We start from the raw sequence: 22,500 nt of genomic DNA, 5'->3' as shown, positions 1-22,500 counted from the left end.
TGTCCGGGAAACTGGCCCGAACACAAAAGGGGCAGCATTCCATACAAAACCAACATAGAATTGGCAGCATTGTTGTACTTTCAACAGCCCCTTAGGCTACACTGTGTGATGCCTTGTACAGCATAGCTCTACGCTGACCAGAGAAATGTACAGGACAGCCCCTGTGAGAATAGTCAAACGTGTTATAAGAGCTTCTTAAAGAGCTCCCTATTCCAGGACCCATAGGGCTAGAAAATGTCATGCTTTAAATAGGGCAAAGGGTGCCGTTTTTGGGACATAGTCAAGAGCCTTGTTTTGAACTCGCCAGGATGGTACTGCTGTCTGCCGATCTCTCTTCCACCTCCACGTTGCCAAGGTGAAGCAGAGCGGCCAGGATCTGGAAGAGGTCCATTTGGTACGTTTCATTGATTCCTGAAAAAAATAAAAAAGAGCCTCTTTTAGTGTCGTCTCCAGTGACTCCAAACAGGTTTAGTGTGGCCCTCCACCAGGCTCAACCCTGCAAGTATTTGCTTGGGGGTGTTTCGCTATTATTCTAACTCACCCAGCAATGAGAAAGCCTTCCTGGTGCTGCACATCTCTTTGGCATCGTCTACTCCCTCTATGACAGGGCTACCTCCCTGGTTGGTACAGTGGAAATCATCAGCGTTGCCTGCAGACAGGAACCATACAACAACAGCCTCATCGACCTGCCGTAGATTTCCTATGAATCAATCATTCAAACATGGTTATGGGAGCCTGTAATGAGTTAGCATGACAACCTGATCTGGGATCAGGTTTTTTGCTATGTTTGGGATGCCATTTCATTAAGGATATTCCATCAAACCACTCTGTGTGGAGACATGTTCCTTTCACACATATGGGAATAGCTGCACACAATGGTTTGATTTTCTGTTGCCGTGACAACAGCATTCCACGCTCTGGACGGAGTGCACGACTTTCTGTTGCCGTGACAGCAGCATTCCACGCTCTGGATGGAGTGCATGACTTTCTGTTGCCGTGACAGCAGCATTCCACGCTCTGGATGGAGTGCATGACTTTCTGTTGCCGTGACAGCAGCATTTCACGCTCTGGATGGAGTGCACAACTTTCTGTTGCCGTGACAGCAGCATTCCACGCTCTGGATGGAGTGCACGACTTTCTGTTGCCGTGACAGCAGCATTCCACGCTCTGGACGGAGTGCACGACTTTCTGTTGCCGTGACAGCAGCATTCCACGCTCTGGACGGAGTGCACGACTTTCTGTTGCCGTGACAGCAGCATTCCACGCTCTGGATGGAGTGCATGACTTTCTGTTGCCGTGACAGCAGCATTCCACGCTCTGGATGGAGTGCATGACTTTCTGTTGCCGTGACAGCAGCATTCCACGCTCTGGATGGAGTGCACGACTTTCTGTTGCCGTGACAGCAGCATTCCACGCTCTGGACGGAGTGCACGACTTTCTGTTGCCGTGACAGCAGCATTCCACGCTCTGGACGGAGTGCACGACTTTCTGTTGCCGTGACAGCAGCATTCCACGCTCTGGACGGAGTGCACGACTTTCTGTTGCCGTGACAGCAGCATTCCACGCTCTGGATGGAGTGCATGACTTTCTGTTGCCGTGACAGCAGCATTCCACGCTCTGGATGGAGTGCATGACTTTCTGTTGCTGTGACAGCAGCATTTCACGCTCTGGATGGAGTGCACAACTTTCTGTTGCCGTGACAGCAGCATTCCACGCTCTGGATGGAGTGCACGACTTTCTGTTGCCGTGACAACAGCATTTCACGCTCTGGATGGAAGCATGAGTGGTAAGATTATAGAGAACAAAAACACTACTTTTGTTTACTCAGAGGAATACTCTTTTATAGTTATAGTTATGTAGGTTTTCACTCCAACCCTGTTCCTGGAGAGTTACCGTCCTCTAGGTTTCCACTCCAACCCTGTTCCTGGAGAGTTACTGTCCTGTAGGTTTTCACTCCAACCCTGTTCCTGGAGAGTTACCCTCCTGTAGGTTCTCACTCCAACCCTGTTCCTGGAGAGTTACCCTCCTGTAGGTTTTAACTCCAACCCTGTTCCTGGAGAGTTGAGTTACCCTCCTGTAGGTTCTCACTCCAACCCTGTTCCTGGAGAGTTACCCTCCTGTAGGTTCTCACTCCAACCCTGTTCCTGGAGAGTTACCCTCCTGTAGGTTTTAACTCCAACCCTGTTCCTGGAGAGTTGAGTTACCCTCCTGTAGGTTCTCACTCCAACCCTGTTCCTGGAGAGTTACCCTCCTGTAGGTTTTAACTCCAACCCTGTTCCTGGAGAGTTACCCTCCTGTAGGAGTCACTTGGCTCTGTCATAACCTCACATGGTCTCTCCTATCATTGCTATGCAGACGACACACAATTAATCTTCTCCTTTCCCCCTTCTGATGACCAGGTGGCGAATCGCATCTCTGCATGTCTGGCAGACATATCAGTGTGGATGACGGATCACCACCTCAAGCTGAACCTCAGCAAGACGGAGCTCCTCTTCCTCCCGGGGAAGGACTGCCCGTTCCATGATCTCGCCATCACGGTTGACAACTCCATCGTGTCCTCCTCCCAGAGCGCTAAGAACCTTGGCGTGATCCTGGACAACACCCTGTCGTTCTCAACTAACATCAAGGCGGTGTCCCGTTCCTGTAGGTTCATGCTCTACAACATCCGCAGAGTACGACCCTGCCTCACACAGGAAGCGGCGCAGGTCCTAATCCAGGCACTTGTCATCTCCGTCTTGATTACTGCAACTCGCTGTTGGCTGGGCTCCCTGCCTGTGCCATTAAACCCCTACAACTCATCCAGAACGCCGCAGCCCGTCTGGTGTTCAACCTTCCCAAGTTCTCTCACGTCACCCCGCTCCTCCGCTTTCTCCACTGGCTTCCAGTTGAAGCTCGCATCCGCTACAAGACCATGGTGCTTGCCTACGGAGCTGTGAGGGGAACGGCACCTCAGTACCTCCAGGCTCTGATCAGGCCCTACACCCAAACAAGGGCACTGCGTTCATCCACCTCTGGCCTGCTCGCCTCCCTACCACTGAGGAAGTACAGTTCCCGCTCAGCCCAGTCAAAACTGTTCGCTGCTCTGGCCCCCCAATGGTGGAACAAACTCCCTCACGACGCCAGGACAGCGGAGTCAATCACCACCTTCCGGAGACACCTGAAACCCCACCTCTTCAAGGAATACCTAGGATAGGGTAAGTAATCCTTCTCACCCCCCCCTCCCCCCTAAAAAGATTTAGATGCACTATTGTAAGTGGCTGTTCCACTGGATGTCATAAGGTGTATGCACCAATTTGTAAGTCGCTCTGGATAAGAGCGTCTGCTAAATGACTTAAATGTAAATGTCTGTAGGTTCTCACTCCAACCCCAGTTATAACTAACCCTAGATTAGGGTTGAAGCAAAAACCTGCAGGACAGCAGGTCATAGAGTTGTCCCCCAGCACAAGGTGCACCTGTGTAATGACCCTGCTGTTTAATCAGCTTCTTGATATGCCACACCTGTCAGGTGGATGGATTATCTTGGCAAAGGACAAATGCTCACTAACAGGGATGTAAACAAATTTGCGCAGAAAATTTGAGAGAAATACGTTTTTTTTTGTGCGCTTGGAACATTTCTGGGATATTTCATTTCCGCTCGTAAAACATGGGACCAACACACCATACCTAACTGGAGAGGTTTGAACTCAGGAAGGTGTGAGGAGGCACACAGTTGGTAGAAGATATGGTAATTCCTCTCCTCGGTAGCCTGCAAAGACAACAAAGTGTATAATCAAATCGAGTTTTAAAAATAAGACAGACTGGGCCAGTGGCACACTACCTCTTTCTCTTCAGGAATGTGTTTGTTAGAAAATCGTAAAGCCCCATAATTCATTAGGACGAAGAGGAACGAGGACATCTCAGCTGTAGCAAAACCCAGGCTCCCCAGTCAACATACAGTGAATAATTATTATAATTTAAAAAAAAAACATTTTTATTACAGATGAGAAACTTAGAAATGTGGTCATGTTGAGTAGGTATGAAACAGGTAGCTACGGTTTGCCCTAAAGAACACACCCTGAACTCCAGCCATACCAAATACAGTCCACGTATTGGACCTCACCTGAAACACCACTCTAGATTTCTCCAGCAAGTACGTTCTCATGTTGGCCCCGATGATGTGGTAGTTTTTGTCGAATCCAATCTCGATGTACTTCCCAAAGCGACTGCTGTTGTCGTTTCTAGTCGTCTTTGCATTCCCGATGGCCTAGAGGGGGGGGGGAAACCCAGAATGAACGAGCTCCGGGTATCATTTGGGTAGTTGGCTACAGACAAGTAGATGTGGGCCATGTTCTAGCAGGGCAAAACGTCGTAGAACCTTCCGATAGTATATACTGTAGAAACAAAGATGTCATTGATGTGTAGTCTGAAAACTTCACAACATTTTTGCCTTTTGACTTAAAACAACGATTGCCCTTCTAGGATCAATAAAGTTTACTGAAATTGAAAGACAGACCGGTGGTCTCTTTACCTCCATGATGGGGCTGGAGGCCAGCACTCTGTCCTCCACATTAGCCTCGCTGGAGGACCCGCTGACTGTAGCAAAGTACCTCATGGCATACTTAGCAGAGACTGTCTTACCAGCCCCAGACTCCCCACTCACTATGATAGACTGGTTCCTCTGATCTCTAGGAGAAGAAGAACAAGATAGAACAGCCTTCCTTGAAGTCATCACTGAGGTTGCATGACTGGACAGCTGAAAGTCACGTGATGGAGACCTGTCCAATCACGTCAAGAGAGGAAGGAAGCAAGGACAAAGAATTGAGCCGAGTGATTGACAGACCTGGCCATCTGTTTGTAAGCCTCCTCAGCCACAGCGAAGATGTGAGGATCCATGTCGCCCATGTTCTGTCCACTGTAGGCGTGGATGATGTCATGGTCATAGATGGGTATGCTCTCATAGGGGTTGATAGCAACCAACACGATGCCTGAATGAATTCACATTAACGAATCAGTGACATGATGTATCAAAACACGCACACACACGCGCACACGCACACACACGCGCACACGCACACACACACACACACACACACACACACACACACACACACACACACACGCACGCACGCACACACACAAAGAATTTCAAACATTTCAAATAGCCGAGGTCTGATAGCAGTTAACAACAAAATATTTTGCCAGATACAGAAATAACAACAATGACAACAATGATCTAATTTCCACATGATATTTCCCGATAAAAAAAAAACTCTGCAGCTCCACCACAATTGCATATTTACAGCGGTTAAAAGAAGCCTATTTAGGTAGAACATTCTGAACGGTAGGTCAGAATGTCAGGACTTCTGAATATGATGATCGACACTATATTATATTACTATATTATCTATATTACCCCGAACGGAACTGACAGTCCTGTGAACGGGACTCCAAAGTCTACAGTGAGTCACCAGAACAGAGTCAAAGGTTTAGTTTTTACCTGCAACACGTGTAGATGGACTTGGGAGTGTGTCTTTACCGCAGTAGGTATAGATGGACTTGGGAGTGTGTCTTTACCGCAGTAGGTGTAGATGGACTTGGGAGTGTGAGTGTGTCTTTACCACAGTAGGTGTAGATGGACTTGGGAGTGCGTCTTTACCACAGTAGGTGTAGATGGACTTGGGAGTGTGTCTTTACCACAGTAGGTGTAGATGGAGTTGGGAGTGTGTCTTTACCACAGTAGGTGTAGATGGAGTGTGAGTGTGTCTTTACCGCAGTAGGTGTAGATGGAGTGCGAGTGTGTCTTTACCGCAGTAGGTGTAGATGGACTTGGGAGTGTGAGTGTGTCTTTACCGCAGTAGGTGTAGATGGAGTGCGAGTGTGTCTTTACCGCAGTAGGTGTAGATGGACTTGGGAGTGTGTCTTTACCGCAGTAGGTGTAGATGGAGTGCGAGTGTGTCTTTACCACAGTAGGTGTAGATGGACTTGGGAGTGTGTCTTTACCACAGTAGGTGTAGATGGAGTGTGAGTGTGTCTTTACCGCAGTAGGTGTAGATGGACTTGGGAGTGTGTCTTTACCACAGTAGGTGTAGATGGACTTGGGAGTGTGTCTTTACCACAGTAGGTGTAGATGGAGTGTGAGTGTGTCTTTACCACAGTAGGTGTAGATGGACTTGGGAGTGTTAGTGTGTCTTTACCACAGTAGGTGTAGATGGAGTGTGAGTGTGTCTTTACCGCAGTAGGTGTAGATGGAGTGTGTCTTTACCGCAGTAGGTGTAGATGGAGTGTGAGTGTGTCTTTACCGCAGTAGGTGTAGATGGAGTGTGTCTTTACCGCAGTAGGTGTAGATGGAGTGTGAGTGTGTCTTTACCGCAGTAGGTGTAGATGGAGTGTGTCTTTACCGCAGTAGGTGTAGATGGAGTGTGAGTGTGTCTTTACCGCAGGACGTGTAGATGATCTTGGGAGTGTGAGTGTGTCTTTACCGCAGTAGGTGTAGATGGAGTGTGAGTGTGTCTTTACCGCAGTAGGTGTAGATGGAGTGTGTCTTTACCGCAGTAGGTGTAGATGGAGTGTGAGTGTGTCTTTACCGCAGTAGGTGTAGATGGAGTGTGAGTGTGTCTTTACCGCAGTAGGTGTAGATGGAGTGTGTGTGTGTCTTTACCGCAGTAGGTATAGATGGAGTGTGAGTGTGTCTTTACCGCAGTAGGTATAGATGGAGTGTGAGTGTGTCTTTACCACAGTAGGTGTAGATGGAGTGTGAGTGTCTCTTTACCGCAGTAGGTGTAGATGGAGTGGGAGTGTGTCTTTACCGCAGTAGGTGTAGATGGAGTGTGAGTGTGTCTTTACCGCAGTAGGTGTAGATGGAGTGTGAGTGTGTCTTTACCGCAGTAGGTGTAGATGGACTTGGGAGTGTTAGTGTGTCTTTACCGCAGTAGGTGTAGATGGACTTGGGAGTGTGAGTGTGTCTTTACCGCAGTAGGTGTAGATGGAGTGCGAGTGTGTCTTTACCGCAGTAGGTGTAGATGATCTTGGACTCCACGAAGCGCACTTTGAGGTTGTGTAGAACTGCTGGTTCGTGGAGGTAGCTGAGAGCTGTCAGGTCATTCTCCCCCACCAGGATATCAGGGTTCCTTAGCGGGGGTAAACTATTGGTCTGGGGGTCGATCTTGTGTTCCAAGTTCTGGAAGAAAACAACCGCAGTCAGATGAAAGCAACACCCCAAAAATAACAAATATATATTCACTGGACAAGCACCGGAAGCTTATGTCGGATGGTGAAATGTATCTAATATGGGTTGTTTATTCAGCGTTGGAATTGTATACAGTGTGCCGTATAATTAATTAAAGAGGCACTACGCAGAAACCGCTCCACCATTTCCTGGTTGCTAAAATTCTAATAGTTCCCCTAATTTTAATTTATGTAACAAAACAACTAAGTACAGTGTACAGAATCATTGTACCATCTACAACCGCTGTGAAATATATTTTCCCATCACCAAAAATATTGTATTTTCAGCTGTTTGAAGCTGGTGTATAAAACCGAACGTTAAAAAAAAACTTAACAAGAAACATACAAATAGTGCACATAGAACATATCTACCACTTCTTAAGACTTGCTTTCAATGGGAATGACACATCTATAATTCACATTTCTATGTGAATTTCATCAGGTCGCCCCAAAAAGAGTAAGCATTGAACTCCTTATAGTGTAATTAGTCTCTCCTCCATGCGTCCATTAAATACTGAACTCCTTATAGTGTAATTAGTCTCTCCTCCATGTGTCCATTAAATACTGAACTCCTTATAGTGTAATTAGTCTCTCCTCCATGTGTCCATTAAATACTGAACTCCTTACAGTGTAATTAGTCTCTCCTCCATGTGTCCATTAAATACTGAACTCCTTACAGTGTAATTAGTCTCTCCTCCATGTGTCCATTAAATACTGAACTCCTTATAGTGTAATTAGTCTCTCCTCCATGCGTCCATTAAATACTGAACTCCTTATAGTGTAATTAGTCTCTCCACCATGCGTCCATTAAATACTGAACTCCTTATAGTGTAATTAGTCTCTCCTCCATGCGTCCATTAAATACTGAACTCCTTATAGTGTAATTAGTCTCTCCTCCATGTGTCCATTAAATACTGAACTCCTTATAGTGTAATTAGTCTCTCCTCCATGCGTCCATTAAATACTGAACTCCTTATAGTGTAATTAGTCTCTCCTCCATGTGTCCATTAAATACTGAACTCCTTATAGTGTAATTAGTCTCTCCTCCATGTGTCCATTAAATACTGAACTCCTTATAGTGTAATTAGTCTCTCCTCCATGCGTCCATTAAATACTGAACTCCTTATAGTGTAATTAGTCTCTCCTCCATGTGTCCATTAAATACTGAACTCCTTATAGTGTAATTAGTCTCTCCTCCATGTGTCCATTAAATACTGAACTCCTTATAGTGTAATTAGTCTCTCCTCCATGTGTCCATTAAATACTGAACTCCTTATAGTGTAATTAGTCTCTCCTCCATGTGTCCATTAAATACTGAACTCCTTATAGTGTAATTAGTCTCTCCTCCATGTGTCCATTAAATACTGAACTCCTTATAGTGTAATTAGTCTCTCCTCCATGTGTCCATTAAATACTGAACTCCTTATAGTGTAATTAGTCTCTCCTCCATGCGTCCATCAAATAGAGAGTTGAAATGGTGATCCTCTTCTGCCCAACCACTCAGATAACATCGTGGCCTTATTTCCATACCTGAAGTACATTACTACATGCCTCAACTTGAACCGCCAGAGCTGCTGTGCAACAGCAAAAAAGGTTTGGAGTAAAAGCACCGTAGGTGTTGTGGCCTCTTACGTTTCAGTCCCTGTATCTAACTTGATCTATAAAAAAAAACATCTGATGTTTAGGCTACTTAGGAACATGGTCCTTCTGTAGCTCAGTTGGTAGAGCATGGCGCTTGTAACGCCAGGGTAGTGGGTTCGATCCCCGGGACCACCCATACGTAGAATGTATGCACACATGACTGTAAGTCGCTTTGGATAAAAGCGTCTGCTAAATGGCATATATTATTATATTATGTGTGTCCACCACTGGAGATGTGAAGCCTTCCCTTACTCAACTCAAGGTGGTAACTAACTTTAGCAACATATGTTTAGTCTGAAGTAAATGTATCAACCAGGTACGGTAAACAAAACAGGATAAAACAATTATTATTTACATTCTGAGGACTGTAAAACCACAGTAACAGCCATAGTCAAAACCCTTCCCCGGTCTTTATCCACATGTTCCTTCTCTCTATTCCAACGAGACCCAGAACCCATCTCTCTACCCCTCCAGACCCAGAACCCATCTCTCCACTCCTCCAGACCCAGAACCCATCTCTCCACTCCTCCAGACCCAGAACCCATCTCTCCACTCCTCCAGACCCAGAACCCATCTCTCCACTCCTCCAGACCCAGAACCCATCTCTCCACTCCTCCAGACCCAGAACCCATCTCTCCACTCCTCCAGACCCAGAACCCATCTCTCCACTCCTCCAGACCCAGAACCCATCTCTCCACTCCTCCAGACCCAGAACCCATCTCTCCACTCCTCCAGACCCAGAACCCATCTCTCCACTCCTCCAGACCCAGAACCCATCTCTCCACTCCTCCAGACCCAGAACCCATCTCTCCACTCCTCCAGACCCAGAACCCATCTCTCCCACTCCTCCAGACCCAGAACCCATCTCTCCACTCCTCCAGACCCAGAACCCATCTCTCCACCTCTCCAGACCCAGAACCCATCTCTCCACTCCTCCAGACCCAGAACCCATCTCTCCACCTCTCCAGACCCAGAACCCATCTCTCCACTCCTCCAGACCCAGAACCCATCTCTCCACTCCTCCAGACCCAGAACCCATCTCTCCACTCCTCCAGACCCAGAACCCATCTCTCCACCTCTCCAGACCCAGAACCCATCTCTCCACCTCTCCAGACCCAGAACCCATCTCTCCACCTCTCCAGACCCAGAACCCATCTCTCTACCCCTCCAGACCCATCTCTCCACCCCTCCAGACCCATCTCTCCACCCCTCCAGACCCAGAACCCATCTCTCCACCCCTCCAGACCCATCTCTCTACCCCTCCAGACCCATCTCTCCACCCCTCCAGACCCATCCCTCCACCCCTCCAGACCCATCCCTCCACCCCTCCAGACCCATCCCTCCACCCCTCCAGACCCATCTCTCCACCCCTCCAGACCCATCTCTCTACCCCTCCAGACCCATCTCTCTACCCCTCCAGACCCATCTCTCCACTCCTCCAGACCCAGAACCCATCCCTCCACCCCTCCAGACCCATCTCTCCACCCCTCCAGACCCAGCTCCTCTCTCACTGTGCCATCTTCCAGCTGTAGACACAGAGCCCTGTCTCCAGGAGTGTAGTCCTTGGTGATCTCTGCTGGCTTCCATGCTTCCGCAGCATCTGGGAGCCAGACCCGGGCATACTGAGGGACAGCGGACCACAGGTTAATGCAAGGACATGTCAACAACATAACAGCTACATCTAGGACTTAAAAAGCCACGAGTCATAGATATGGCTAGGCAACAAACTGACATATTTTACTATGATCTAGTCTAATTATACAGAGGGAGTAGAGGGACACAGGTTAATGCATAGAAATGTCAACATAAGGACAATGTTGCACTACTGCTATCCAGAATAGATTCAGACCCCTATGCTTGCTTACAGCTACACTCGGGTCAGACAAGCTTCTGCAGAACCGGATGTACCTCAAGCCAGGGATGAGAAATGCATTTTCAATCTTCTCGGTGTAAGAGTTTGGATAATGGGACAATTCAGAGTATAACTGATGTCTCATTCCTGGATTGTGGTACATTTTCCCAGACATATTTTGCGCCGGCTCTGCGGTGTCTTAATTTATACAGGACGTTTGTCCGATCCGAGTGCAGCTGTGAACAAGAATACAGTCAGAATCTATTCTGGATACACAACTGCATTCTAGTCTAATCTAAATGATCAATGCCTTTTATAAAAAACAACAACATCTGTGACCATTCTCTTCGGATATACAATTTAATATCACTATGGATGAGATGACAACATTACTTATTTAGTCAATAATCATCATTGACATTTCTCACCAACAAAAAACCATTGATGTTACTCCATAACTTTACAATCTTGATGCAACTCACAAAGTAGTTGAGGAACGCTCAACTCCCATTCTCTTAAAATCGAGGCGATATACACCGAGTAACTTTTAACTTTCCGCAGCTGTGTCATCACTCTTCACTGTCTGTGGCAGCGAAAAGTCTATCGCAATGACCTAACGTCATATGAAGGCACACAAATTAACTGTGAAAACAAAACTGAGGTCAACGTTGTTAAAATAGCGTAACTCCATTTAACCCGTTGTCTCTATCCGTAAATGATCCTATAGTCCCTACTAATTTACATGCCACTGTCAGAAACCTACTAATCATATTAGCCTACCTTGGAGTATAGTTCAGAAGCTGCCATGACATTTCAATATGCTTTATATCCACTCTTCACTTTGACCTCTGTCTCTTCATTTGCGACCCAGTTAATAAATATGAAAAATATACAGGGAAAAAGTAGCGGAGAGAGAGAAAATAGCGGCTACGTGCCGACAGGAATCTCCATACTTCTTCAAGTGTGAAGTCTCTGTGCATTATGGGTATATCTAATTCCGCGCGTCCGGTGGCTGTTGCCTTGAAATGGGACCTCCTTGTGGCTGCTTGGCTTATTACAATATTACATTATAACATTCAAACAGTATAATATTATAACAGTCAAACATACACGCATCAGCAACCACAGTTAATGAAATCACTGAAACCCTTAACGAAGAGCTGCCGTCAGTGTTGGACTGGGTGGCCAGTAATAAACTGGTCCTTGAACATCTCTGAAACTAAGAGCGTTTGTATTTGGTACAAATCATTCCCGAACTTCTTGACCTCAGCTGAATCTGTTAAAGAATGGTGTGGCTGTTGAACAAGTTGAGGAGATTAAATTACATGGTGTTACCTTGGAGTGTAAACTGTCATGATCAGAACATATAGATTATATGGTTGTAAAGATGGGGAGAGGTCTGGCCGTAATAAAGAGATGCTCTGCTTTATTGACACCACACTCCAAAAAACAAGTTCTGCAGGTTCTAGTCTCATTTTATCTTGACTATTGTCCAGTCATGTGGTCCAGTGCTGCAAGGAAAGACCTAGTTAAGCTGCAGCTGGTCCAGAACAGAGTGGCACATTTTGTTCTTAATTGTAATCAGAGGGCTGATATAAATACTATGTATGCCAGTCTCTCTCCAGAATGGCTCTGCAGGGCAGGGGTGTGTGGTGAAGATATATAGACCAGTCTCTCTCCAGACTGGCTCAGCAGGGCAGGGGTGTGTGGTGAAGATATAGACCAGTCTCTCTCTCCAGACTGGCTCAGCAGGGCAGGGGTGTGTGGTGAAGATATAGACCAGTCTCTCTCTCCAGACTGGCTCAGCAGGACAGGGGTGTGTGGTGAAGATATAGACCAGTCTCACTCTCCAGAATGGCTCAGCAGGGCAGGGGTGTGAGGGGTGTGAGTGAAGATATAGACCAGTCTCTCTCTCCAGACTGGCTCAGCAGGGCAGGGGTGTGTGGTGAAGATATAGACCAGTCTCTCTCTCCAGACTGGCTCAGCAGGGCAGTGGTGAAGATATAGACCAGTCTCTCTCCAGAATGGCTCAGCAGGGCAGGGGTGTGTGGTGAAGATATAGACCAGTCTCTCTCCAGAATGGCTCTGCAGGGCAGGGGTGTGTGGTGAAGATATATAGACCAGTCTCTCTCCAGACTGGCTCAGCAGGGCAGGGGTGTGTGGTGAAGATATAGACCAGTCTCTCTCTCAGACTGGCTCAGCAGGGCAGGGGTGTGTGGTGAAGATATAGACCAGTCTCTCTCTCCAGAATGGCTCAGCAGGGCAGGGGTGTGAGGGGTGTGAGGTGAAGATATAGACCAGTCTCTCTCTCCAGACTGGCTCAGCAGGGCAGGGGTGTGTGGTGAAGATATAGACCAGTCTCTCTCTCCAGACTGGCTCAGCAGGGCAGTGGTGAAGATATAGACCAGTCTCTCTCCAGAATGGCTCAGCAGGGCAGGGGTGTGTGGTGAAGATATAGACCAGTCTCTCTCCAGAATGGCTCTGCAGGGCAGGGGTGTGTGGTGAAGATATAGACCAGTCTCTCTCTCCAGACTGGCTCAGCAGGGCAGGGGTGTGGGGTGAAGATATAGACCAGTCTCTCTCTCAGACTGGCTCAGCAGGGCAGGGGTGTGTGGTGAAGATATAGACCAGTCTCTCTCTCCAGACTGGCTCAGCAGGGCAGGGGTGTGTGGTGAAGATATAGAACAGTCTCTCTATCCAGACTGGCTCAGCAGGGCAGGGGTGTGAGGTGAAGATATAGACCAGTCTCTCTCTCCAGACTGACTCAGCAGGACAGGGGTGTGTGGTGAAGATATAGACCAGTCTCTCTCTCCAGACTGGCTCAGCAGGGCAGGGGTGTGTGGTGAAGATATAGACCAGTCTCTCTCTCCAGACTGGCTCAGCAGGACAGGGGTGTGAGGTGAAGATATAGACCAGTCTCTCTCTCAGACTGGCTCAGCAGGGCAGGGGTGTGTGGTGAAGATATAGACCAGTCTCTCTCTCCAGACTGGCTCAGCAGGGCAGGGGTGTGAGGGGTGTGTGGTGAAGATATAGACCAGTCTCTCTCTCCAGACTGGCTCAGCAGGGCAGGGGTGTGAGGTGAAGATATAGACCAGTCTCTCTCTCCAGACTGGCTCAGCAGGGCAGGGGTGTGTGGTGAAGATATAGACCAGTCTCTCTCTCCAGACTGGCTCAGCAGGGCAGGGGTGTGTGGTGAAGATATAGACCAGTCTCTCTCTCCAGACTGGCTCAGCAGGGCAGGGGTGTGTGGTGAAGATATAGACCAGTCTCTCTCTCCAGACTGGCTCAGCAGGGCAGGGGTGTGAGGGGTGTGTGGTGAAGATATAGACCAGTCTCTCTCTCCAGACTGGCTCAGCAGGGCAGGGGTGTGTGGTGAAGATATAGACCAGTCTCTCTCTCCAGACTGGCTCAGCAGGGCAGGGGTGTGGGGGTGTGAGGTGAAAATATAGACCAGTCTCTCTCTCCAGACTGGCTCAGCAGGGCAGGGGTGTGAGGGTGTGAGGTGAAGATATAGACCAGTCTCTCTCTCCAGACTGGCTCAGCAGGGCAGGGGTGTGTGGTGAAGATATAGACCAGTCTCTCTCCAGACTGGCTCAGCAGGGCAGGGGTGTGTGGTGAAGATATAGACCAGTCTCTCTCTCCAGACTGGCTCAGCAGGGCAGGGGTGTGAGGGGTGTGTGGTGAAGATATAGACCAGTCTCTCTCTCCAGACTGGCTCAGCAGGGCAGGGGTGTGAGGTGAAGATATAGACCAGTCTCTCTCTCCAGACTGGCTCAGCAGGGCAGGGGTGTGAGGTGAAGATATAGACCAGTCTCTCTCTCCAGACTGGCTCAGCAGGGCAGGGGTGTGTGGTGAAGATATAGACCAGTCTCTCTCTCAGACTGGCTCAGCTGGGCAGGGGTGTGAGGTGAAGATATAGACCAGTCTCTCTCTCCAGACTGGCTCAGCAGGGCAGGGGTGTGAGGTGAAGATATAGACCAGTCTCTCTCCAGACTGGCTCAGCAGGGCAGGGGTGTGTGGTGAAGATATAGACCAGTCTCTCTCTCCAGACTGGCTCAGCAGGGCAGGGGTGTGAGGGTGTGTGGTGAAGATATAGACCAGTCTCTCTCTCCAGACTGGCTCAGCAGGGCAGGGGTGTGAGGGGTGTGTGGTGAAGATATAGACCAGTCTCTCTCTCCAGACTGGCTCAGCAGGGCAGGGGTGTGAGGGGTGTGTGGTGAAGATATAGACCAGTCTCTCTCTCAGACTGGCTCAGCAGGGCAGGGGTGTGAGGGTGTGTGGTGAAGATATAGACCAGTCTCTCTCCAGACTGGCTCAGCAGGGCAGGGGTGTGTGGTGAAGATATAGACCAGTCTCTCTCTCCAGACTGGCTCAGCAGGGCAGGGGTGTGAGGTGAAGATATAGACCAGTCTCTCTCTCCAGACTGGCTCAGCAGGGCAGGGGTGTGAGGTGAAGATATAGACCAGTCTCTCTCTCCAGACTGGCTCAGCAGGGCAGGGGTGTGTGGTGAAGATATAGACCAGTCTCTCTCTCCAGACTGGCTCAGCAGGGCAGGGGTGTGTGGTGAAGATATAGACCAGTCTCTCTCTCCAGACTGGCTCAGCAGGACAGGGGTGTGAGGGGTGTGTGGTGAAGATATAGACCAGTCTCTCTCCAGACTGGCTCAGCAGGGCAGGGGTGTGTGGTGAAGATATAGACCAGTCTCTCTCTCCAGACTGGCTCAGCAGGGCAGGGGTGTGAGGTGAAGATATAGACCAGTCTCTCTCTCCAGACTGGCTCAGCAGGGCAGGGGTGTGTGGTGAAGATATAGACCAGTCTCTCTCTCCAGACTGGCTCAGCAGGGCAGGGGTGTGTGGTGAAGATATAGACCAGTCTCTCTCTCCAGACTGGCTCAGCAGGGCAGGGGTGTGTGGTGAAGATATAGACCAGTCTCTCTCTCCAGACTGGCTCAGCAGGACAGGGGTGTGAGGGGTGTGTGGTGAAGATATAGACCAGTCTCTCTCTCAGACTGGCTCAGCAGGGCAGGGGTGTGTGGTGAAGATATAGACCAGTCTCTCTCTCCAGACTGGCTCAGCAGGACAGGGGTGTGAGGGGTGTGTGGTGAAGATATAGACCCGTCTCTCTCTCCAGACTGGCTCAGCTGGGCAGGGGTGTGAGTGAAGATATAGACCAGTCTCTCTCTCCAGACTGGCTCAGCAGGGCAGGGGTGTGTGGTGAAGATATAGACCCGTCTCTCTCTCCAGACTGGCTCAGCTGGGCAGGGGTGTGTGGTGAAGATATAGACCAGTCTCTCTCTCAGACTGGCTCAGCAGGGCAGGGGTGTGTGGTGAAGATATAGACCAGTCTCTCTCTCCAGACTGGCTCAGCAGGGCAGGGGTGTGAGGTGAAGATATAGAACAGTCTCTCTCTCCAGACTGGCTCAGCAGGGCAGGGGTGTGTGGTAAAGATATAGAACAGTCTCTCTCTCCAGACTGGCTCAGCAGGGCAGGGGTGTGTGGTGAAGATATAGACCAGTCTCTCTCTCCAGACTGGCTCAGCAGGGCAGGGGTGTGTGGTGAAGATATAGACCAGTCTCTCTCTCCAGACTGGCTCAGCAGGGCAGTGGTGTGTGGTGAAGATATAGACCAGTCTCTCTCTCCAGACTGGCTCAGCAGGGCAGGGGTGTGTGGTGAAGATATAGACCAGTCTCTCTCTCCAGACTGGCTCAGCAGGGCAGGGGTGTGTGGTGAAGATATAGACCAGTCTCTCTCTCCAGACTGGCTCAGCAGGGCAGTGGTGTGTGGTGAAGATATAGACCAGTCTCTCTCTCCAGACTGGCTCAGCAGGGCAGGGGTGTGAGGTGAAGATATAGACCAGTCTCTCTCTCCAGACTGGCTCAGCAGGGCAGGGGTGTGAGGTGAAGATATAGACCAGTCTCTCTCTCCAGACTGGCTCAGCAGGGCAGGGGTGTGAGGGGTGTGTGGTGAAGATATAGACCAGTCTCTCTCTCCAGACTGGCTCAGCAGGGCAGGGGTGTGTGGTGAAGATATAGAACAGTCTCTCTCCAGACTGGCTCAGCAGGGCAGGGGTGTGAGGTGAAGATATAGACCAGTCTCTCTCTCCAGACTGGCTCAGCAGGGCAGTGGTGTGAGGTGAAGATATAGACCAGTCTCTCTCTCCAGACTGGCTCAGCAGGGCAGGGGTGTGAGGGGTGTGTGGTGAAGATATAGACCAGTCTCTCTCTCCAGACTGGCTCAGCAGGGCAGGGGTGTGAGGGTGTGTGGTGAAGATATAGACCAGTCTCTCTCTCCAGACTGGCTCAGCAGGGCAGGGGGTGTGGTGAAGATATAGACCAGTCTCTCTCTCCAGACTGACTCAGCAGGGCAGGGGTGTGTGGTGAAGATATAGACCAGTCTCTCTCTCCAGACTGGCTCAGCAGGGCAGGGTGTGTGGTGAAGATATAGACCAGTCTCTCTCTCCAGACTGGCTCAGCAGGGCAGGGGTGTGTGGTGAAGATATAGACCAGTCTCTCTCTCCAGACTGGCTCAGCAGGGCAGGGGTGTGTGGTGAAGATATAGACCAGTCTCTCTCTCCAGACTGGCTCAGCAGGGCAGTGGTGAAGATATAGACCAGTCTCTCTCTCCAGAATGGCTCTGCAGGGCAGGGGTGTGTGGTGAAGATATAGACCAGTCTCTCTCTCCAGACTGGCTCAGCAGGGCAGGGGTGTGTGGTGAAGATATAGACCAGTCTCTCTCTCCAGACTGGCTCAGCAGGGCAGGGGTGTGGGGTGAAGATATAGACCAGTCTCTCTCTCCAGACTGGCTCAGCAGGGCAGGGGTGTGTGGTGAAGATATAGACCAGTCTCTCTCTCCAGACTGGCTCAGCAGGGCAGGGGTGTGGGGTGAAGATATAGACCAGTCTCTCTCTCCAGACTGGCTCAGCAGGGCAGGGGTGTGAGGTGAAGATATAGACCAGTCTCTCTCTCCAGACTGGCTCAGCAGGGCAGGGGTGTGTGGTGAAGATATAGACCAGTCTCTCTCTCCAGACTGGCTCAGCAGGGCAGGGGTGTGAGGGGTGTGAGGTGAAGATATAGACCCTCTCTCTCCAGACTGGCTCAGCAGGGCAGGGGTGTGTGGTGAAGATATAGACCAGTCTCTCTCTCCAGACTGGCTCAGCAGGGCAGGGGTGTGTGGTGAAGATATAGACCAGTCTCTCTCTCCAGACTGGCTCAGCAGGGCAGGGGTGTGTGGTGAAGATATAGACCAGTCTCTCTCTCCAGACTGGCTCAGCAGGGCAGGGGTGTGTGGTGAAGATATAGACCAGTCTCTCTCTCCAGACTGGCTCAGCAGGGCAGGGGTGTGTGGTGAAGATATAGACCAGTCTCTCTCTCCAGACTGGCTCAGCAGGGCAGGGGTGTGTGGTGAAGATATAGACCAGTCTCTCTCTCCAGACTGGCTCAGTTGTCTCCCACCAGTTCTTGGCATTCATTGTTTCATTGTGTGAATTGTTTTTCCCTTTTATTTCTTATTTTGATTAATTCACCAGTACATATGTTGCCACTCGCCTGTAGTAAATGTACCGTTAATCCCCCTGTCGTTCGTTTACAGTAATTTCTGTTAATGCATGTATTAATTACAGTAACTTACCGTTCTCACTCTCGGAGTGGAAGCGTTTGCAGAGATCACAACTTGTGACACTTGTTACACTTGTGAGAAACATGTTTGGGTTTATTTCATAAACATCATTTATTTTCATAGTCTTTTGTTTGGAGTGTGAGCAATGAGCAACGTGTTTGGTTTCTCTGTTCTGATCATGTTGAGGGGAACGTGTGTCTGGTTTCTCTGTCCTGATCATGTTGAGGGGAACGTGTGTCTGGTCTCTCTGTCCTGATCATGTTGAGGGAACGTGTGTCTGGTTTCTCTGTCCTGATCATGTTGAGGGAACGTGTGTCTGGTTTCTCTGTCCTGATCATGTTGAGGGAACGTGTGTCTGGTTTCTCTGTCCTGATCATGTTGAGGGAACGTGTGTCTGGTTTCTCTGTCCTGATCATGTTGAGGGAACGTGTGTCTGGTTTCTCTGTCCTGATCATGTTGAGGAACGTGTGTCTGGTTTCTCTGTCCTGATCATGTTGGGGAACGTGTGTCTGGTTTCTCTGTTCTGATCATGTTGGGGAACGTGTGTCTGGTTTCTCTGTCCTGATCATGTTGAGGGAACGTGTGTCTGGTTTCTCTGTCCTGATCATGTTGAGGGAACGTGTGTCTGGTTTCTCTGTCCTGATCATGTTGAGGGAACGTGTGTCTGGTTTCTCTGTCCTGATCATGTTGAGGGAACGTGTGTCTGGTTTCTCTGTCCTGATCATGTTGGGGAACGTGTGTCTGGTTTCTCTGTCCTGATCATGTTGGGGGAACGTGTGTCTGGTTTCTCTGTCCTGATCATGTTGAGGGAACGTGTGTCTGGTTTCTCTGTCCTGATCATGTTGAGGGAACGTGTGTCTGGTTTCTCTGTCCTGATCATGTTGAGGGAACGTGTGTCTGGTTTCTCTGTCCTGATCATGTTGAGGGAACGTGTGTCTGGTTTCTCTGTTCTGATCATGTTGAGGAACGTGTGTCTGGTTTCTCTGTCCTGATCATGTTGAGGGAACGTGTGTCTGGTTTCTCTGTCCTGATCATGTTGAGGGAACGTGTGTCTGGTTTCTCTGTCCTGATCATGTTGAGGGAACGTGTGTCTGGTTTCTCTGTCCTGATCATGTTGAGGGGAACGTGTGTCTGGTTTCTCTGTCCTGATCATGTTGAGGGCCTGAGCACATATAGATGTACCTGGTCTGCTGCTCAGAAATGTAAGTCATAGCTTTTTGAACATCCATAGTGAATAATAATATATTAAAACTATTTGAAAAAAATATATTTCCAAAAATCTGCCCCTCGATAATCACCAATCCTCGGTGTGAAAGCGCAATGGTGACAGCTGACTGATACCAGACTCAGAAACCTGGAAAGACGTGCTCAGCGGAAGAGGCATTGAAACGGTAGGTGAGAGACATGGTACCCCTCATGGTGTAGAAGGAGAGGGTGCCTGCCAATAGGTCCAAGAAGACCCCTATCCGGGATGAATAGGGTGCATTGATCTCCACCTGGTCTTTACTATGCTGGGCTAGAGTGGCTAGAATCGGAGCTGTCCCCGTAGCCTGTCCTCTTGAAGTCCTTTTAGGTGCAGGCCCCCCTTTTCCTCTGCACCTGTCCCAGTAGCCTGTCCTCTTGAGGTCCTTTTAGGTGCAGGCCCCCCTTTTCCTCTGCACCTGTCCCAGTAGCCTGTCCTCTTGAGGTCCTTTTAGGTGCAGGCCCCCCTTTTCCTCTGCACCTGTCCCAGTAGCCTGTCCTCTTGAGGTCCTTTTAGGTGCAGGCCCCCCTTTTCCTCTTCACCTGTCCCAGTAGCCTGTCCTCTTGAGGTCCTTTTAGGTGCAGGCCCCCCTTTTCCTCTGCACCTGTCCCAGTAGCCTGTCCTCTTGAGGTCCTTTTAGGTGCAGGCCCCCCTTTTCCTCTTCACCTGTCCCAGTAGCCTGTCCTCTTGAGGTCCTTTTAGGTGCAGGCCCCCCTTTTCCTCTGCACCTGTCCCAGTAGCCTGTCCTCTTGAGGTCCTTTTAGGTGCAGGCCCCCTTTTCCTCTTCACCTGTCCCAGTAGCCTGTCCTCTTGAGGTCCTTTTAGGTGCAGGCCCCCTTTTCCTCTGCACCTGTCCCAGTAGCCTGTCCTCTTGAGGTCCTTTTAGGTGCAGGCCCCCCTTTTCCTCTGCACCTGTCCCAGTAGCCTGTCCTCTTGAGGTCCTTTTAGGTGCAGGCCCCCTTTTCCTCTGCACCTGTCCCAGTAGCCTGTCCTCTTGAGGTCCTTTTAGGTGCAGGCCCCCCTTTTCCTCTTCACCTGTCCCAGTAGCCTGTCCTCTTGAGGTCCTTTTAGGTGCAGGCCCCCCTTTTCCTCTTCACCTGTCCCAGTAGCCTGTCCTCTTGAGGTCCTTTTAGGTGCAGGCCCCCCTTTTCCTCTGCACCTGTCCCAGTAGCCTGTCCTCTTGAGGTCCTTTTAGGTGCAGGCCCCCCTTTTCCTCTTCACCTGTCCCAGTAGCCTGTCCTCTTGAGGTCCTTTTAGGTGCAGGCCCCCCTTTTCCTCTGCACCTGTCCCAGTAGCCTGTCCTCTTGAGGTCCTTTTAGGTGCAGGCCCCCCTTTTCCTCTTCACCTGTCCCAGTAGCCTGTCCTCTTGAGGTCCTTTTAGGTGCAGGCCCCCCTTTTCCTCTGCACCTGTCCCAGTAGCCTGTCCTCTTGAGGTCCTTTTAGGTGCAGGCCCCCCTTTTCCTCTGCACCTGTCCCAGTAGCAGGCACCTCCAGACAAGGGAACCTTGCAGAGGACCTGGGGCAGGCAGTCGAACCTCCCTTTACCACTAATGACATCATTGGTGACCTGCTATCCACCCTGACTCACCAGCGAGCTACTGCCTCGGAGGGCAGAGGACTTGGGGCAGGCAGTCGAACCTTGAGGTACTGTCTGTGTTGGTGCTGGTCCACCTTCTTGTTACCTCTAGACTGGTACAGCTGGCAGTAGGCTGTGTTGGTGCTGGTCCACCTTGTTGTTACCTCTATACTGGTACAGCTGGCAGTAGGCTGTGTTGGTGCTGGGCCACCTTGTTGTTACCTACCTCTAGACTGGTACAGCTGGCAGTAGGCCGTGTTGGTGCTGGTCCACCTTGTTGTTGCCTCTAGACTGGTACAGCTGGTAGTAGGCTGTGTTGGTGCTGGGCCACCTTGTTGTTGCCTCTAGACTGGTACAGCTGGCAGTAGGCCGTGTTGGTGCTGGTCCACCTTGTTGTTGCCTCTAGACTGGTACAGCTGGTAGTAGGCTGTGTTGGTCCACCTTGTTGTTGCCTCTAGACTGGTACAGCTGGTAGTAGGCTGTGTTGGTGCTGGTCCACCTTGTTGTTACCTCTAGACTGGTACAGCTGGCAGTAGGCTGTGTTGGTGCTGGTCTACCTTGTTGTTGCCTCTAGACTGGTACAGCTGGCAGTAGGCTGTGTTGGTGCTGGTCTACCTTCTTGTTACCTCTAGACTGGTACAGCTGGCAGTAGGCTGTGTTGGTGCTGGTCCACCTTGTTGTTACCTCTAGACTGGTACAGCTGGCAGTAGGCCGTGTTGGTGCTGGTCCACCTTGTTGTTACCTCTAGACTCTAGACTGGTACAGCTGGCAGTAGGCTGTGTTGGTGCTGGTCCACCTTGTTGTTGCCTCTAGACTGGTACAGCTGGCAGTAGGCAGTGTTGGTGCTGGTCTACCTTGTTGTTGCCTCTAGACTGGTACAGCTGGCAGTAGGCTGTGTTGGTGCTGGGCCACCTTCTTGTTGCCTCTAGACTGGTACAGCTGGTATTAGGCCGTGTTGGTGCTGGTCTACCTTGTTGTTGCCTCTAGACTGGTACAGCTGGCAGTAGGCTGTGTTGGTGCTGGGCCACCTTCTTGTTGCCTCTAGACTGGTACAGCTGGCAGTAGGCCGTGTTGGTGCTGGTCCACCTTGTTGTTGCCTCTAGACTGGTACAGCTGGCAGTAGGCTGTGTTGGTGCTGGTCTACCTTGTTGTTACCTCTAGACTGGTACAGCTGGCAGTAGGCTGTGTTGGTGCTGGGCCACCTTCTTGTTGCCTCTAGACTGGTACAGCTGGTAGTAGGCTGTGTTGGTGCTGGTCCACCTTGTTGTTGCCTCTAGACTGGTACAGCTGGCAGTCGAATCTTGGCCTCTCCTTGGAGATGAAGCAAAGAAAAACGTATAAATAGCTTCAAAAAGCAGGCAAAGGTTTTAAT

General features: G+C 50.0%; 1 protein-coding gene and 1 long non-coding RNA gene across 2 annotated transcripts in view; one reads left to right on the top strand and one right to left on the bottom strand.

Moving 5' to 3' along the window:
- Positions 1 to 11,680, bottom strand: part of LOC118380836 (unconventional myosin-Va-like) — a 74,786-nt gene extending 63,106 nt beyond the window's left edge. Inside the window, 9 exon segments of the mRNA XM_052467042.1 lie at positions 305 to 411; positions 542 to 649; positions 3,664 to 3,745; positions 4,100 to 4,243; positions 4,508 to 4,664; positions 4,820 to 4,964; positions 6,985 to 7,156; positions 10,356 to 10,466; positions 11,477 to 11,680. Coding sequence (XP_052323002.1) covers positions 305 to 411; positions 542 to 649; positions 3,664 to 3,745; positions 4,100 to 4,243; positions 4,508 to 4,664; positions 4,820 to 4,964; positions 6,985 to 7,156; positions 10,356 to 10,466; positions 11,477 to 11,503 — 1,053 coding nt within the window. The 5' untranslated portion in view covers positions 11,504 to 11,680.
- Positions 11,681 to 15,037: 3,357 nt separating this feature from the next.
- LOC127908520 (uncharacterized) lies at positions 15,038 to 18,216 on the top strand. The gene is made up of 3 exons (XR_008067540.1): positions 15,038 to 15,145; positions 16,080 to 16,136; positions 18,087 to 18,216. It is a non-coding gene; the product is annotated as an uncharacterized LOC127908520 (long non-coding RNA).
- Positions 18,217 to 22,500: the final 4,284 nt, after the last annotated feature.

Source organism: Oncorhynchus keta, chromosome 17, assembly GCF_023373465.1.
Source record: "Oncorhynchus keta strain PuntledgeMale-10-30-2019 chromosome 17, Oket_V2, whole genome shotgun sequence".
Lineage (NCBI taxonomy): Eukaryota > Metazoa > Chordata > Actinopteri > Salmoniformes > Salmonidae > Oncorhynchus > Oncorhynchus keta.
This window is presented reverse-complemented; position numbering and strand designations above follow the sequence as displayed.